This window comes from Halichondria panicea, chromosome 13, assembly GCF_963675165.1.
Source record: "Halichondria panicea chromosome 13, odHalPani1.1, whole genome shotgun sequence".
Taxonomy (NCBI): Eukaryota; Metazoa; Porifera; class Demospongiae; order Suberitida; family Halichondriidae; genus Halichondria; species Halichondria panicea.
In genome coordinates, this window is record NC_087389.1 from 1,595,991 (window position 1) to 1,612,177 (window position 16,187).

General features: G+C 43.8%; 4 protein-coding genes across 5 annotated transcripts; 1 reads left to right on the forward strand and 3 right to left on the reverse strand.

Moving 5' to 3' along the window:
* Window positions 1-66: 66 nt before the first annotated feature.
* LOC135346847 (carnitine O-palmitoyltransferase 1, liver isoform-like) lies at window positions 67-5,087 on the reverse strand. Its single transcript, XM_064544602.1, has 15 exons — window positions 4,661-5,087; window positions 4,444-4,556; window positions 4,271-4,328; window positions 4,147-4,208; window positions 3,718-3,794; window positions 3,266-3,356; window positions 2,987-3,160; window positions 2,729-2,832; window positions 2,396-2,562; window positions 1,708-1,955; window positions 1,371-1,527; window positions 1,103-1,302; window positions 892-1,015; window positions 672-825; window positions 67-457 (listed from the first exon to the last, which is right to left on the reverse strand). Exons 1-15 carry the CDS (start codon window positions 4,943-4,945, stop codon window positions 336-338), a joined length of 2,136 nt encoding a protein of 711 aa, XP_064400672.1. The 5' UTR covers window positions 4,946-5,087; the 3' UTR covers window positions 67-335.
* Window positions 5,088-5,097: 10 nt separating this feature from the next.
* LOC135346857 (dolichol-phosphate mannosyltransferase subunit 3-like) lies at window positions 5,098-5,785 on the reverse strand. Its single transcript, XM_064544616.1, has 4 exons — window positions 5,559-5,785; window positions 5,467-5,496; window positions 5,316-5,393; window positions 5,098-5,246 (listed from the first exon to the last, which is right to left on the reverse strand). The coding sequence occupies exons 1-4, from the start codon at window positions 5,679-5,681 to the stop codon at window positions 5,196-5,198; spliced, it is 282 nt and encodes a 93-aa protein (XP_064400686.1). The 5' UTR covers window positions 5,682-5,785; the 3' UTR covers window positions 5,098-5,195.
* On the forward strand, window positions 5,775-8,979 carry LOC135346848 (vezatin-like). Of its 2 annotated transcripts, XM_064544604.1 has the most exons (11): window positions 5,775-5,880; window positions 5,932-6,111; window positions 6,171-6,292; window positions 6,445-6,568; window positions 6,622-6,758; window positions 6,877-7,165; window positions 7,215-7,404; window positions 7,458-7,478; window positions 7,530-7,575; window positions 7,908-8,089; window positions 8,248-8,979. In XM_064544604.1, exons 1-11 carry the CDS (start codon window positions 5,848-5,850, stop codon window positions 8,844-8,846), a joined length of 1,923 nt encoding a protein of 640 aa, XP_064400674.1. In that variant the 5' UTR covers window positions 5,775-5,847; the 3' UTR covers window positions 8,847-8,979. The 2 variants fall into 2 exon arrangements, with proteins under 2 accessions (XP_064400674.1, XP_064400673.1); XM_064544603.1 differs by having other exon boundaries at window positions 7,458-7,575.
* On the reverse strand, window positions 8,936-16,187 carry LOC135346844 (coatomer subunit gamma-2-like). The gene is made up of 17 exons (XM_064544598.1): window positions 16,026-16,187; window positions 15,835-15,965; window positions 14,988-15,215; window positions 14,581-14,673; window positions 14,131-14,433; window positions 13,816-13,894; window positions 13,395-13,573; window positions 12,929-13,181; window positions 12,481-12,645; window positions 11,837-12,016; window positions 11,403-11,528; window positions 11,103-11,177; window positions 10,761-10,903; window positions 10,446-10,611; window positions 10,055-10,155; window positions 9,604-9,742; window positions 8,936-9,329 (listed from the first exon to the last, which is right to left on the reverse strand). Exons 1-17 carry the CDS (start codon window positions 16,063-16,065, stop codon window positions 9,100-9,102), a joined length of 2,631 nt encoding a protein of 876 aa, XP_064400668.1. The 5' UTR covers window positions 16,066-16,187; the 3' UTR covers window positions 8,936-9,099.

Here is a 16,187-nt window from a genome sequence, read left to right on the forward strand (position 1 = left end):
ATTATGGCAAGCACAAGGAGGGAATATAATTATCATGCACAGACTGTATTTATCCAAACACATCAATCATAGTGTACAAGAAGATTCGCCAGCTTTCGACTATAATTATAATAATGTGTAATTCAGCAAAAGTTTAATGTGGTGTATAGGGTGAGGTGCATATATAAAATTATAGCTACTATAATTATCGCATGATGGGGGAAAAATGATGGCACAAAAAAAGGCATTTTTTAATAAATAGGGGGTCGAAATTCTCTAAACAGAGGATGAAAAACGACACAAGATAGTTCTGCACAAAAATAGACACAAAACTCCATGAAAAAAATAGTAGGGAACTATACGTTGAGCTCTTCTGAGTAGAGAGCTTTCATATCTTCGAATGCTTTCAGGAGAGCATCTCCAAACTTCCTAGAGTCTGTTTCAGGACAACTTCTCTTGCTGTGTATACTGAAGTTGACTGCAGAGAGAAGAAAATGTGATACATAATTATGATAACATCTGAGTACAGACTCTATACAATTAGATTGCCTATCACTATAGGATGAAAATCATTAACTTAATTCTGGTTTTGCTGTCTGGAAATACTGCACTGCAATAATCCAACTGTATCACGATTGGAACAAGCAGAAAATTGTACAAGCTATTCAGTAAGAGCCCCTGTGTATACCTACCTTCGTCCTCGGTAACGACCATGTAGGAGACTCCGTACCCTTGCTCTGTGACAGTGCCAAACCCTCCGCAACAAGAACACGCATCAGCCCTCCACTTGTCTGAAAACCTCACTGGCGTTTGGGAGGTGGAGAGGGTGAAGGAGAGATTAAAGGCCTGTGTGTGTGTGTGCGTGGATAAGAGTTGTTTATGTGTGGTGACACAGTTGAAGGATAGTCTTACCTTATCAGTGAAGAGTTTGGGCATTGGGTCGAGCTTCAAGCCCTTGGCAACAACGTAGAGCCCAAACAGATGTCTGTCCACTCCCAGTCCCCTCATGGCCTCCATCTTGTAGCCACTCTGGACGCTGGATTGGGGACAAACAACTTGTACATATATAATTAGTTCAAAAAACTGTTATAAGTGTAGACATACGTGCTAGGAAACAACTTACCCGATGGCCTTTTTCAGCATCTTCTTGACGTTGTCCCTGGACACAGTGGGGTCATCAAAGGACTTGACAAACGCGACAGACTCATCAGACACTGGACGAATGGTCTCAGTCCTGCCCTCATAGTACAGCCTGGTAGTGGCAGACTCATACGTGAGCACAAACTTTTGGTGCAGTCGATAGTAGGCTATCTGCATAGCCATCTGTGGTGGTGGTGGTGGTGGGTGGGGGTTAGATACAGTAGCAAAAAGGTGAAGCATAAAATCCTTACCTGAAACCATCCATCAGGACTGAGCCTACATTTCTTAGGAATCCTTTTGCCGTAACTTGGAGTAAGGATGAGCAGATCAGATTCGGCAATCATCCCCTCAAGATTATCTCGTGCTTCCTTCAGATCACCTTGGAAACCATCCAACTCCCACTCAAGCCTGAAGCAAATAAAGGTACGTAGTCCTTGTAAGTTTCTGATCTGCTCAAGAAACACCTCACAAGAATGCCAGGCAATACTAAAATGACAAACTTCCCATGCATGTACTTATTCTTTCAAAATTAGAGTTTCCAGATAGTTAGCGTTATGTTACATACTATACTAGTGGCTGAACACTCACGCAGTTGGAGAGATGGGTCCAATTCTCTTGTCCTCATTGGGGAGGTCCATCACATGACCTTGATCATCGTACACCTCTGATGCTAGAATGTACTCGAACAGTTGCCCACCCACAGTGGCATCAAGAGGTGCATGTTCCACGTTGGCCCCCACTGCACCATTAGGAGTCACTATCAACTGAAAGCTCTTGTCAAACCATCGATTATTCACATTGCCATGAAAAGTCATCTGACCCACAGCTGTCAAATCCTGTATAAGGAATACACAAGAAAGGTGAAGTTTTCTCACTCTTAGGCTGTATACTGGTTAATAAGCGCACATCAACTAATAGGCACATACTGGTTAGCAGACCAAGAGCCTTGATAGAAGGCGCATGGTTTTCTACATAGTTCTCTGCCCAACAACTGGTCTCCACACTTCTTTATAGATGTTAATTTCTTTCAACTATCGATAGTTGTGTTACTGCTGTCAGATATGACTATAGACTGCTTGCAGATAAACGATCGAGCTAAGCGTCATGGGCGTGGTTAATCTCTATAAGAATAATAGGCGCATAGAGGCCTACTCTTTTCTCTATAGGCGCATGTGCTTACTAACCAGTATATAATTACACTATAATTATGGTATATGAGGCTTCATTATAGGTATTGCTTTCTAGTGGCAATTAAGACAGTCACACCATAACTCACTGTGCTCTCCATTTTGTCTGTCTGGAGAACTCCGACAAGGAGTGCACTGTCAATGAGTTTAAGTATCTTGCTGTTGACTGGATTTTCCTCTAGTCTCTTGCGTACCTCCGCCCATTTTGCCCGAGGGAGAGCAGTGAATGCAGCCACACACGACTGGTCCTCTTCATCTGTGCAGAGTGTGGGGGAGGTGGTTATTATGAGTGCATAATATAGCTGTTTAATTGTGAACCTCTGTAGTGTTACACATATCTCCGGGGTCAACATGCAACTAGCTATTTTCCTACAATGCTAGAGTTAGATGGACAGATAGATAGGCTCCAAGAGAACCCTCACCTCCAGCTAGTTCAACGACTCTCTTCAGTTGTGCCTTCACCACTTTGGGGGAGAAAGGGCGTCCATTCTTGGCATACATCTCAATAGTGTAGAATTTGCCTTTCCTATGACCAAATATACAATTATAATATTAGCAAAACAGCTGTACTTTTGAGAAAAATTATAGCCTTTCCTTTGTTAACATTGCTGGATCACATGCGTATACTAGTTGTGTGTTCACATTATTTACATCATCTTGTTAAGAACTAGCTGGCTCACCTGATGACGATGGAATGTGTTGGGTTCTCCTCTTTGTAGCTGACCAGTTTGTCTATTTCTTTGCCAGGTATTCGAGAGCTCATGCCCAGGTACTTATTGCCGGCTGCACAGAACGGAGCCATCTTCCCTCCCATGAAGTTCCCAACTTTTCCCTGCCTGGCATTACGTATGTACCTGCAAGAGATCAACATGAAACATCTTTGTACGTATGCACTATAAGAAGAGGTAGTATATGACTCGAAGGAAACAAATATCCTATGAACGCACATAATGACTTACTCTGCACAGCTGTAGAAGAGCATAGCCGCCCTGTCCAGTCCGTGGGGTGTGCTCACATGTCGGGCACCCAGGGCAAAGTAGTTGGAATTCACTAGAGGGGGAGAGAGGGACCAACTGGTAATGCAGTAAGTGTAAGAGACATACACAATACAAGTCCACACTATTACAGATGTGACAGTAACCTGGCAATGACCTTTGATGAATACAAATGGCATTCCTGTACTTTGTCCAATAGGACAATGTCTCAGGATGTTTACACCCATAGAGACCATAATTATAATCATGATGCCCCCACAGGCTGTTGTAAGGTCACCTTTGGGAACCCACCTTACAGAGCTTATACTTTTCCTAACAGTAATAATGGTCCTAACAGTAATAATGAGTATAATATACCTAGTAGCCCATTATTATACATTCTTTTCAGGAGATATGTAGGTACTAGTGGGGCTTACATGGAGTGGGTGTTCTCTGTCTAAGATAAATGAAGTCCAGCCACCAGTCAGCCATCCAGTTACGCAACCACCAGGACCTGTAGGGAGGGAGGAAATTAGCATCAAAACATATAAACTAAAACAACAGTATAAAATGAATAAGTTGACCTTTTAATCTCAGACTGGTGTTTATAAACAATGAAAGGTCATAAGCAAAGTCATGGGCTCAGTAATTAATTATTGGCACCATGTTTAAGACATTTCCCTCCCACTACTAATATACTGTATATGGCAATAAATGCACTACTTAGGAATGCTTTTGTGAGAATGAATACGCTCTGGGGGGGATGAATGACTCTATAACAGAGGTCAAGTAACATAATTGAATCAGATAAACAAAATGCCACGAACACACACACGAACACACACACACACCCCCACAAACCTCACCTTAGCCTGAGCCATCGATGCAGCTTTGTGCCAACACCGCCATTTTGAAACTCCTGCACAGCCTGTGTTACAAGAGGAGTAGCTAATTTAAACATGTTTTACAACAGGACACACACACACTCACTGTTTGGGTCTGCTTGTACTCTTCTTCAGTTAGCAGTGGTCTCACAGTGTCCAGGTATCTACAGAAGTCATGGCTTGCATAAAGCACATTGGTTGTATACAGAAGAAGTATAATTATACGTACAAATGCAACTTAAAAATGGTTGAATGTCGGCAATATTGAGAGGTGCGTACTTTCTGAGAGTAGCCTTGAGTGGAGGGACAGGCAGTGAAGGAAGGTAATCTTGGTATTTGCCAGCTCCTCTGTTCTTGGAACCCATAAGTGCAAGCATCAGCATGTACCACACCTACATTGTGCAATGCGAAAGATATACGATTGACAAAGAATTAGCTGCGAATAAATATACTGTACAGGCACGTTATTTATACAACATTCTCGTACACACTGTACCTTGCTTAGAGGGTGCTTGGGGTGCAAGAACCAGATGTTAGTTGCAAGTAAGAATCTAATCATTCTGGCCTTCATAAATTGCCACACAACCATGAACAAGGTCCCTCCAAAGAGACAGAAGAGGACAGAGAAGAGAGTGTTGATGCCAGATCCCATCTGAATGACCAGGCCCAGCTCCTTCAGTAGAGTATCCAGTGCCAGCATAACTCCAGAGGAGAACCAGTGAGAGAACAGGGCATAGTTGACCACTGCGCCCATACCACCAGCTACTAGCACGTCCAACATCTTGATGCTGTATCTTTAGATCCGACTGTAATTGTTAAGTGCTTGTAAATGTACTGTACATGCAAATAACTGGTTTTAAGTTTCGGTTTCTTGTATATCCAGTCGACTGGATACAAAAAGGTCAAGTACTAGATTTCTACATACCGGGAAAGTCCCATACATGAAAAGGTCATACCAGAGCAGAGGAATTACAACAATGTGAATGTACACACACATGAATGGATATCTTTCGGTACATGGAGACTAGAGTTCATAGTTTTATCCCTTTACTAGTTAAGTCTCTCCTTGCTTCTTTTATTTCCTACAGGGACGAAAAGATTTGAAGAGTAAAATTTATATCGATCTGTTTTTTCTCAACATGCAAACTTACCCCCATTAGTTCACTGGCTGCATCGTTGCAATCGTTGAAGCTCATCAATCGATATCCGATCGTAAACAAAGAGTAACACTGGTAAAATGTGGTGGAATAATAATTATTATAAGTATAATAATTATTTATTTATTTATTAATAAAACTTTACCCCAAAGCACATAATCAAGTAGACGGGAAGCTGCAGGCATGAATGAAACATTATCATAGTCAGAGATTCCAATTAGCATGGAATAAACTTACAGGAACTATAGCTTCATAGAGCTCTGATGAGATGGGGAGAGTCCTAGTGAGGAGGGCACTCCAGACTCCTAGGATGAGGCTAGCCAAGGTCAGCCATTGCACAAGCTTGGTACACACAACCATCCTGTCTTAGCCCACAGAGCTGCCTTTTCAACTTGTCTTCTTGATCTCCTCGATCCTGGCCTCACTTTTCTGTGCAACTTGCACTTTACACTGGTATGTCCAGCCTACTAGCCCCGCCCACAAACCTTGAGAGATAAAGTAAGGAAATTTATTACTCTATCTCTGGATGGATGAAGAAGGAACTATAGTGTACTTCAAGGTAGATACATGTTTCACTAGTGAATTGACTGCTTTTATGATTTACTTGCAGACCTCTCCTTCTGTGCAAGATGCTGAAGAGGAGTTAATATTTGGAGAGGTAGCACACGTACACGTCAACAATCCTACACCCAGCTATCCCTCTGTCGCTACAAAACCTCAGAGCAGTCTGTTTGGGAGATTATCTGGATACGCTGAGCAGCTGCTAACATACGCACATAGTCGAGATAAAGTAAGCACAAGTTATTAATGAATACTATTATTGTGTTTTGCTCACTATAATTATACAAGAGCCAGCAACTGTTGTCTGAGCTGGTAGAGTCATCACTGCTGACAGAGGAGGACTGCCACATCCTCCATGTCTCACTCAAACACCCACTAGTTCCCTGCACCACCTCACAGCACTCAACCAGGTGTGTCCCGACCTAGCTGCTATCACCAACAACGTACATATTTACGTACCTTAATCGCGCGCTTCAGTAGAGCACCACTTGGCTATAGTTTAGGTAATTATTCTTATAGTAGTACTGTAATTCAGACGATTACAGATTGTCTGCTTTTGCAGATGGTCCTTCTACTGGTTGCCTGCGCTGGTGGCCCTAGGAGCTAGCCTTCTCTACGTTGGCAGCCATATTCTAATTGTTGGTACAATTATACTCATTGCTATTCTTGGATCAGCAGAGGCAATAGTGAGTCGATGACAACCATTGCCATGACAATGCATTGTTTCAGTGAACTGTAGATAAACAGGTACAATCAGAAGAGACTTGTTTATCGATGGAGAAAGTACTCCAACAATTGTGAGGAGCTGCTGACTCTCCTAACCAAGTCACTTCGTCTAATACAAGAAACAGAAGTGTTGTCTCGTGGCTACAGTCGGTAAGTAGTAATCACCTCTATACCAAAAAATGGTTTACAATTATTCAATATTCCTGTAGTTTTAAACCTGCATTTTTTAGTATGCCTACTGTACTATTTATCTATGCAACTCATGCAGGCCATTGGCCACAGTCCCAGTGTCTCGGCTGGAGCAGGGTGGAGGCAGCCACTCCCTCCAGTGTGTTCCTCTGAGGAAGAGAGTGTTCCATGTGTGTAGTGACGGTGTACAGCTGCTGAGAACCGTCACTAAGAGACTGTGCACTAGCGTCGCCATTGCCGAGGAGCTGGACAATACTGACCAGTATTTAGCATTCAGGGAGCTCAAGACTTTGCACCAACACATGGAAGGGAGTAAAGAAGGAGAAGATGACTTTACCAATGAGCAGCTGTCTCTTGAATCATTGAAAGTGAGGATTATTTGTAAACTATATATTTTTTTTACTCTTTTGTTTACAGGATGCCTGCAATTTATTTGCCGTTCAAAATTCCGAGTTTCTTCGTCGCTTAGCTCTATTGATTGGACTCTCAAACACATCGTCCAAAGTTGTCCTCTTTGAGAGCACTCTAAAAGAAGTGTTGCCATTCATGAGCAAGGCACCTGGGGAGCTAGATTGGGGTCTGCAGTACCAGAGAGATTTCTTGTTTGGTAAGAAGGGAAAAGTTTGAAAGAGTCATGTACGTACACTGTCCTTCTATCAGGAGAGCCCCCAGGCAAGACAGGTAACCAAGGAAATGAGTTGAGATATCACCCTGACTTGCAACCATTTGTAGAAGATGTTCACTGTCTTGATCTCAAGCTACAGCTGGCGTTGCATAGGTGAAGTAAGCTAATATTGTATGTGGAACTTTTTATAATGGACAGTCACACCTACAAGTTATACCATCTTCAATCTATGGTTATACAGAGGTGGCCTTTGTTGAGGGATTGTGAACTTTTCATTTGGGACCTGGTTGCCTGGCCTTTGTATCGCAGTTAGGTACCCATTAAGATGGGTCCCACTGTAACCATATTATTTGGTGTAGAAGTACAGCAAAACCAGCCTCTACGTTTTAAACACAGTATGCCTACAGGCACCATTACTTTATTCTAACATTATGTCTGCACTGTTACGTTTTAATTACGATGCTAATACTGTTTTTCTCCTTCAGTGTCAGGAACATAGGAGCATTGCTGACTGAGAGATACTCATCCTCTGGTAGCAGACCATCAGAGAAGGAGTTGCTGGGGTTGAGGGAACAGTTCTCTAACATGGAGTCCCAACTGAGCATGACTGCTCAACACTGCAGTGGGGGAGAGGCTACATTGACTAAAATGCTGGCACCATCAACTGGCAAGTCTATTATTCCCAACATTATAACCACTAGTGTACTTACTAAGAGACTTCGTGTGTATGCATACAAGTTGTGAACTGTATGTTCCAATGCCACCTAATTATACTATAATATAAAACTGCGTTCCAGTCATTATTACTCCACATTCCCAATACAGATGAGTCGGCCAGCCCCCCTGAGACACACCCCCCTCCTAACGTCACTTGTCAAGGCAGCAAAGAAGAAGCTAAACTCACAACAGAGGACACCTCAGATGAAGAAGACGTTGTGTTTGAAGCGTACGTACCCCCAGATGCACCTGACGCACTACTGGAGGAGGTGGAGCTTGTCACAGATGAGGAGAGACAGAGATTGAAAGAAGTCGAGGAAGTCCCGGCTCACCTGCTTAGAGAACTCAACTCCGTACTGGCTGTGAGGAACGAGGCCCGAGAGAAAAGGAGGCAGGCAAAGAGAACTAAAAGTTCAAAGCAGACTTTGTTAGCTCATTCTCAAGACAGCAAAGAAACTTATAAAGACCATGCAATTAATACATTGGATATTTCACGAGAAGAGACCACTTTAACTGATGGTATCGATGCAAGTGTGGCTATAAAGAAGGAATCGAAAGAAGCTGTGGATGATAAAGAAGTGGAGGAACCATACAGAGGTGTGAACTTCATGACAGGACTAGAGCAGAGCAGTTTGGCTGTAGCCGTGGCAGCTGTGGCCCTCAGACAGAGACAGCACACAGAAGAGTTCTTTGAAGAACATGATTAATTTTCTGACCCCATGGCATGCTTTAATTGTATAATTTTGCTGTTTCAGTCCTGTAACTCTTATAATGTTGTTATAATTTTTATACACTATTTCACAATGTGTTGAATAATCATCAAAACACGAAAAACTACAATTTTGGCCAACTGTAACAATTACCATAATAATATTTACGAGAGTTCAAAATATGTAATGTAAACCTATTAAACAGTGCTAAGTCCAATCTATGAGTTCTGTTGGCCTTTTAGTTCACACATTAGCCGACAGCTGCAGCAATTGTCTCACAGGCAGTCATGTCATCACTACGCACGGTGATCTTCATTGTCACTCCCTGTGATCGTGCGAGTCTTGCCCTCACAAGAACGTCGTGACCTCCACGATATACTCCGGCCAGAAGTAACGTGTGTGATGGTTTGTCTTCATCGATCTTGTCTGAGCGTTCGCAAGGTTGCATTCCCATGAACCCGATGATCTGCTTCACTGCATCTGTGAGAGAGAAAGAGAGAGGGAGATGACAATAATGACGAGGGTCACCATAAATCAAACACACAAAACACCATTACAATGAAGCAATAAACAGTAGCTATGTACGTAAACAAACACACAAAACACCATTACAACAGATTATACAGTAGCTATGTACGTGGGGGGCGAGGTAGGTGCAGGCTCAAAGCAAGGCAAATTCAAACCACACAATAACAGAGCACACAATGTAAAGAGTACATGTGCACATGCATGTATGACATGGTTGGACACCAACCTGGAACGTCCTTCATAGTGCTGAGTGCAAAGGTCTCCTCCACTTGGTTCTCGTCGCCTATCTCCTCCCAAGATGCCGCAAAGTTTGGCTTCAGAACTCTCTGGACGTGATCTGCCACCACCACCTCCACATTCTCAAGCTGTGAGATGTGTGGAATGTGTGTGTGTGTGTGTTTGTTAATGAGGAAGAAGTTTACAGCACATCTAGGTACTCTAATGACAATTTGGCTCTTTTAGGTTGGGGATTGAGATAAGTTTTTACTTTTTAGAGGTTTCATGTATCACTGTTAGAGACACACAGCACAGTGGAGAGTAAGTACCGGTACTCTAATACAGTGAAAATCGCTTTAGCGAGGTGAAAAATTGAACCAGTTCATGAGAGGAGAACTGACACAGAGTGTTGCCTCGCACCCAATCCAACATTAACCCCTAGCTATTAACTCCCTACTCACCACATATTCGTCGTCATAGCCCACTTCACTGTCAGGCTCTCCAGTGTCAGGGTTACAGTCACGCACATTGAACTTGAGCGTGTTCAGGAAAGTCCCAGTCACTGTAGAGGATAGTTAGGCGTTAATACAGTAGCACCTCTACATGTACTTTATCTATAACCCTCAACCTAATAAGAACACAGAATACAGTGTGGCAGTTCAGAAGACACGTACACTAACACTTCTCAACTTTTATAGACCCTCTCAATGCACAATTATAATATGCATGCATATACGTGGCTGCACAACTGACTAGCTACTACAATGATAAGAATTGGAGATGACCTAGCTACATGTACCTAGAGGCTGTAGAGCTACAGCTAGAGCCAGAACACTGCTAATACACACACACCAGTGTTAGGGTCGTTCAGCTCCACGAGAGTGTAGGTGGTGGCTGGGGTCTCATAGGGGAGCTTGTCAATGGGCACATAGGACACCACAGTGAATCCCTCCGCCTCCTCCATCTCCACACGTACATTCTCCAACAGCTGGTCGTTGAGTGTGTTGGTGACGTCAAACTGGAGGATCACATGACATCACAAAAGTAGAAGTTTATCATAATAATGTACATGAATGTATATGCAGGCTGTATACTACTCTAACTAATCGATATACATTACTGATCACATGAAAGTCATGTGATTTCAAAGCAAGTCATGTGACATACCTGGAAGACGAGATGGTTGGGAAAGGTGTGCTTGATGCAGCGCACTACATACTCAGTCTCACTCTCTGTCAGCTCTACAGGTTTGTCCGAGGACTTGAACAGAGGTCCAATATTAGCCAGCTCATCAATACGTGACAGTTGCTCTGTATGGGAAAAGGTGTGGGTGTGGTCATTAAAGTAAGAGACCTAGCTCATGACATTATTGCATAGATTGGTTGTACTGTATGTACGCACACGTGCATTAATTGGAAATTAGGAGACTTATAAAAGTACGATAAGCTAGGGTACAACTGTACATGCCCCATAATGCGAGTTGTGTGTGTGGGCGGGTGGTATACTCACCAGCAAAGACGTCTTGCCTGGTAGCAGCTGGGCCAGTCTTATGCACCGATGACCCGGGGGTGGTCTCACCAATAGCTGCATGAACAAACACACACATCTCATGACATGACCATGTACATGCAAGAACTACTAGTGCACGACATAATGGGCTATTGAAAAGTAATGATGGTCAATAGGGGTCAAGCTAAACTTAGTACCCGCACGTGTTTGCAGAGATACATGTACAGGTTTACACTTGGGCCATGTCTGACAAAAGTACAAAATGTGCACGACAAAGGTATAATTATGTACAGTGCTTACACTTGGGCCTGTCTGAGAGAGGGGCTGTCTCAATGGGTACAGTCTTGATGTCGAATGGCTGCTCGTTGGGCTGACTGCAGTAGTGTATCAGAGCTCTCTCTAGGCCCACCACAGATACACTCAGAGCTGGAACAGTGGGGGGGGGGGGGATGACGATAACGACGACACAAGTTAGTACAAGTGTTAGTGTATAATTTGTACACTTGCATAACGATGCAATGGAGGGCGTTTAATAAATACAATGGCAGTACATACATGTACAAGAGTCCTGGCCACTTGAATGGTGTGCGTGTGTACAATGCATCTTCACTATACGATAATACCCAAACAGTTAATAAAGGCAATACAAGTAGATACATGAACCTACAACAAACCCTTCAGATAGAACTGAAACTCTTTAAGTATAAGTATTTGCAATTGTCTCATGCACTCACGATTGAGGATGTAGGCTGAAGAGAGAGCCTTCTGTTTTTGTGTGAGCACCTCGTGATAGAGCAGGGCCCTGTCCCTCACCTCATCGTCAGAGTCAAGGAGACAGCGCTCCAACAGGACCAGCACACTCGGTGTAAGCTCTTCACATGAAGCACCAAACTTGGCCAGGGAGGAGACAGCAGCTGCAGGCAGGGGAAGGGAGGGACTAAGCAATGGGAACGTACTCTAGCTAGTAGCACATGTGGAGAAGCAGGTGCCACTCATTATCTGTGTGCTATTATTATAATAGATGCACACCTGTCCATTAGAGCTAATTATAGATCTATATACCATCTATGGTAAATGTTGCTACCACATGACATGCCAATTGCTGGATATTGCAGCTCAGGCTTTGACACACTAGTAGCTAAGCAAGTGTTGCTCTACCAGGGCTGCTTACAGAGGACTGGTACAATTACCCCAGCCTCCTACTGTTGCCCTGGAAGTGTGTACACACTGCATACAGAATATTGATCCATTTAATGAACAAATATACTTGCTTACACGTACAAGTACATGTACATGTATGTGTATTTGTGTACCTACATCTAAGCAACCAAGAGGTGTAAGCAGCATTGGCTCTCTAAGCATAGATAGTAGCTCTCACCTGCTCTGACAGCTGGTGTCTCGAGGAGGACTCTGTTGTAGATGAAACGTATGAACTTGGACGGGGCCTTGCACTTTGGACCCTCTCTGCCGAGCAGGTGCAGCACTCGAGTGGCCAAGTCCACGTGCTCACAGTCCTCAATAAACTCACACAAGTGGGACAGCCCTGGGAGGGGGGGGGGGAAGAGGGATAATGTACAAATGAGCAAGAGTACAGAGCTAGCTCTGTGCATAATAAATACCAAATTTGCTGCATTTTTTTAATACTGAAAAACAAAACCACTGACTAACTCTCTAAACTGATGGACGTATGACCACTACAATCGCCACACACACACACATCACCTGACCAACGCATACATGCACATCAATACAAACAGCATTTACATCACTTAGTACTAACTATAAACGGTAAAGACAGACACATACAGCTGCACTGATTAACGAACCAGCCTCCTTGACCTCCTGGTTCTCCTCTATGATGGTGATAATGGTATTCACGATAGCCCTCTTGTAGTCGACTCCGCCCTCTTCACGTAGCATGGACGACAGGAAGGTCATCAAGATGTGGTGCTTGCGGGGGAACTTGATACACACAGATTGAATGGCCTCCACTACAATCGTCTTGAACTCATCAGATATCTCAGACATGAAGCTCGTGATCTGTTTCATGAGTCTATCCACGCTTGTCTCACTGCCAGTCTGTGGGTGTGGTTAGAGTCATAGCAAGTCCATTACATAATGCGCAATACAAGGTATAGGGACTCTTAGTAAACACAGCCAGTTTTGTGCTACAATGTACAGTGTACATGTAGGTACGTGTAACCGCGCATACAACGTACTACATGTACACGTTTGTTTCCCCCTGAATACAATAACACGTCACATTTCTTCCATATTGATAGCTAGTCCCACCTTGAGCAGAGTCGTGATGGCCAGAGTGGCAATGCTCCTGTTAGTGTCTGAGATGAGGTTCTCCAGGTCCACATTACACGAGGTGACTGCGTCAGGGTGGAACATGGCGATACGGTTGAGAGTCTTCACCGCAGAGAAACGAATAGTAGGCTTCGAGGAGGTCAAAAACATCTGCAATACTGGAGGGAGGGGTTAAGGAGCTAATTAATATGTACAAGTAGGAACATATAAGAAGCACAGCAAATTGAAAAGGTACATGTAAGCACATATCTATACTATACATACAGATAGCAACAAAGGCACTGGGTACTCTGTTACAGTCAACATGCTGACACACACAGGGAAGAAGCAAATGAGCAGCAAAGAGACTGGGGGCAAATACTGCCTATACTGACTCAGAGACGGTTGGTTGTCTCATTACCTGACACAGCAGGCTGCACTTCTCTGGCAGTGACATTCTTGAGGTTGACCATCGAGCGAGCAGCCTCGTACACAACCATCTGTCACACACAACACACACATGACACTGAACACTTCGGCCAAGCAAGCTATCATTCAATATACATACAACCTCACATACATTTAAAAATACATAAAACCACTGACAGCAAACTTCCAGTTCATGCAATGGTTTACATGTACATCCTGTGATAGCCCCCCCCCCCCCACCCACACACACACACACACGTACACACACGTACACACACACACACACACACACGCACCATGTACCCACCTCACTCTTGTGCCTGAGGCAAGTCTCGAGGAAGTCGTACAGCACACTATTGGAGGACCTCTCCTCATCCTCGAGCACGGTACAGGCTATCCTGATGAGGAGGCAATAACCGTGGGGAGAGCGGAGGGGGGAGCGTATCTGCTTGGACACCATCTTGGAGACAGCGTGGCGATCCTTCTTCCTGATGTGGTAGAGCAGACCCATGGCGTGGTATTGCACCATCATGTTGTCAGAGGAGAGAGCCTCGGTCGTTTCATTGATCCAACGTTTGACGATCTCACTGCTACCCTTGAAACAGAGATGCTGCATGGACAGGTGGAAGACAGTACAGTACAGTTGGTGGAAATCATTCCTGAGATAACATTATTCAGGAAAGAGGCAAAAATTTATTCAGGTGATACAAAGCCTAACAATGACCAGCAGTACTAACCAAGAACTAAGTGTACTTACAAAAGACGAGACTAGAGCGGCACTGGCCACGGCTGAGTTCCTGTCCACAATTGCCTGCTTCATGTAACGCTCTATAGCTTGTATCATGGTGGACTGCAGTGGGTACAAACACACACTCAGATAAACACACACAACCATTCACAGTCTGCATACACGTACTTAGAGAGAAAGGAAAGGATTTCAGACTGGTTAAATTTGGCCCAGATCTTTGAACTAAACACGCAACTTAGTTATTGTATGTATGTACATGTAGCTACAGAATACAAAGCTGCTCCAATAAAATGGGATTTAGCAAGAGTCCATGAAGGTACTTGGCATGCGTGGTATCTAGGGGCAATGATAAGGATCTGCTCTTGGGACTTCAAGCCCCCTCAAAACACACACAAGGCTAACCCAGATCTGCTTACATCAGTGATGGTACAGAGAGCCTTGATAGCACTGGCTCTGAACTGGTCCTCCTTGCCCGTCATGTCCTTGGTGAGACTGCTCGTGACAATAATGACATCACTCGACATCTTGGACATCTCTTTGATGGCCAGATACACGAGGCGACGGAGCGTATAGTCCTTGGACTGGAAGAGCTTTGTAATGGCAAAGAAGGTCTCGGTAGCCTCAGTGGAGGAGAGGGGAATTCCCTACACGCAGATATTACAGAATATAATAGAGTAACTATTAAACACATACAGTACAAAATTGCTCGTTCACATAAATTTTCTGCTAAATCGTGAGTGTCAAAATTGGATGTTGTATTTGGCATGATTATACAAGGGGGCTACATTATTAGAATAATGCCCTTGTCAAACTAATGCCCCACCTCCCCCCCCCCCCCCCCCCCTACCAGGGATAGGGGTGGGGCATTAGTTTTACAAGTGCATAACAAAGAAACAGCAATAGCTTACGTACATGATGTGCGTATGCACATGTAGAACTCTACAATACAAGTGGGTGTGGTGGATGTACGTACATGTAGAACTCTACAATACAAGTGGGTGTGGTAGATGTACGTACATGTAGAAACAAGTGGGTGTGGTGGAGGTACGCACATGTAGAGCTATACAATACAAGTGGGTGTGGTGGAGGTACGTACATGTAGAGCTATACAATACAAGTGGGTGTGGTGGGGGTACGTACATGTAGAGCTATACAATACAAGTGGGTGTGGTGGAGGTACGCACATGTAGAGCTATACAATACTAGTGGGTGTGGTGGAGGTACGCACATGTAAAGACAAGTGGGTGTGGTGGAGGTACGTACATGATTGATGAGGTAGAGGATCTTGGTAAGGATGACAGCACAACGTCGCGGGTGCAGATTGTTATCATTGAACACTCGGGCCTCTTGTAGAACAGTCGTCTTTTCAAGATTTACAAATGGATTCGCATCAGCTGTGTAAAGTTATTTAAATGATTGAACTTTATATTGAACTTTGTATTTCCCCCACTTACAATCTTCATCATCCTTCTTGTACGCTCTAAGCACGTTCATCTTGAGCTGCAGGACAACAGAGATCTCTTTGTCACTATTGACACGTGGCAGTTTCTGTAAAACACCGTAGACTATGTCGTATGATCACATGCACTCCTAGATCCTAGCCTCGTTCCCTGGCC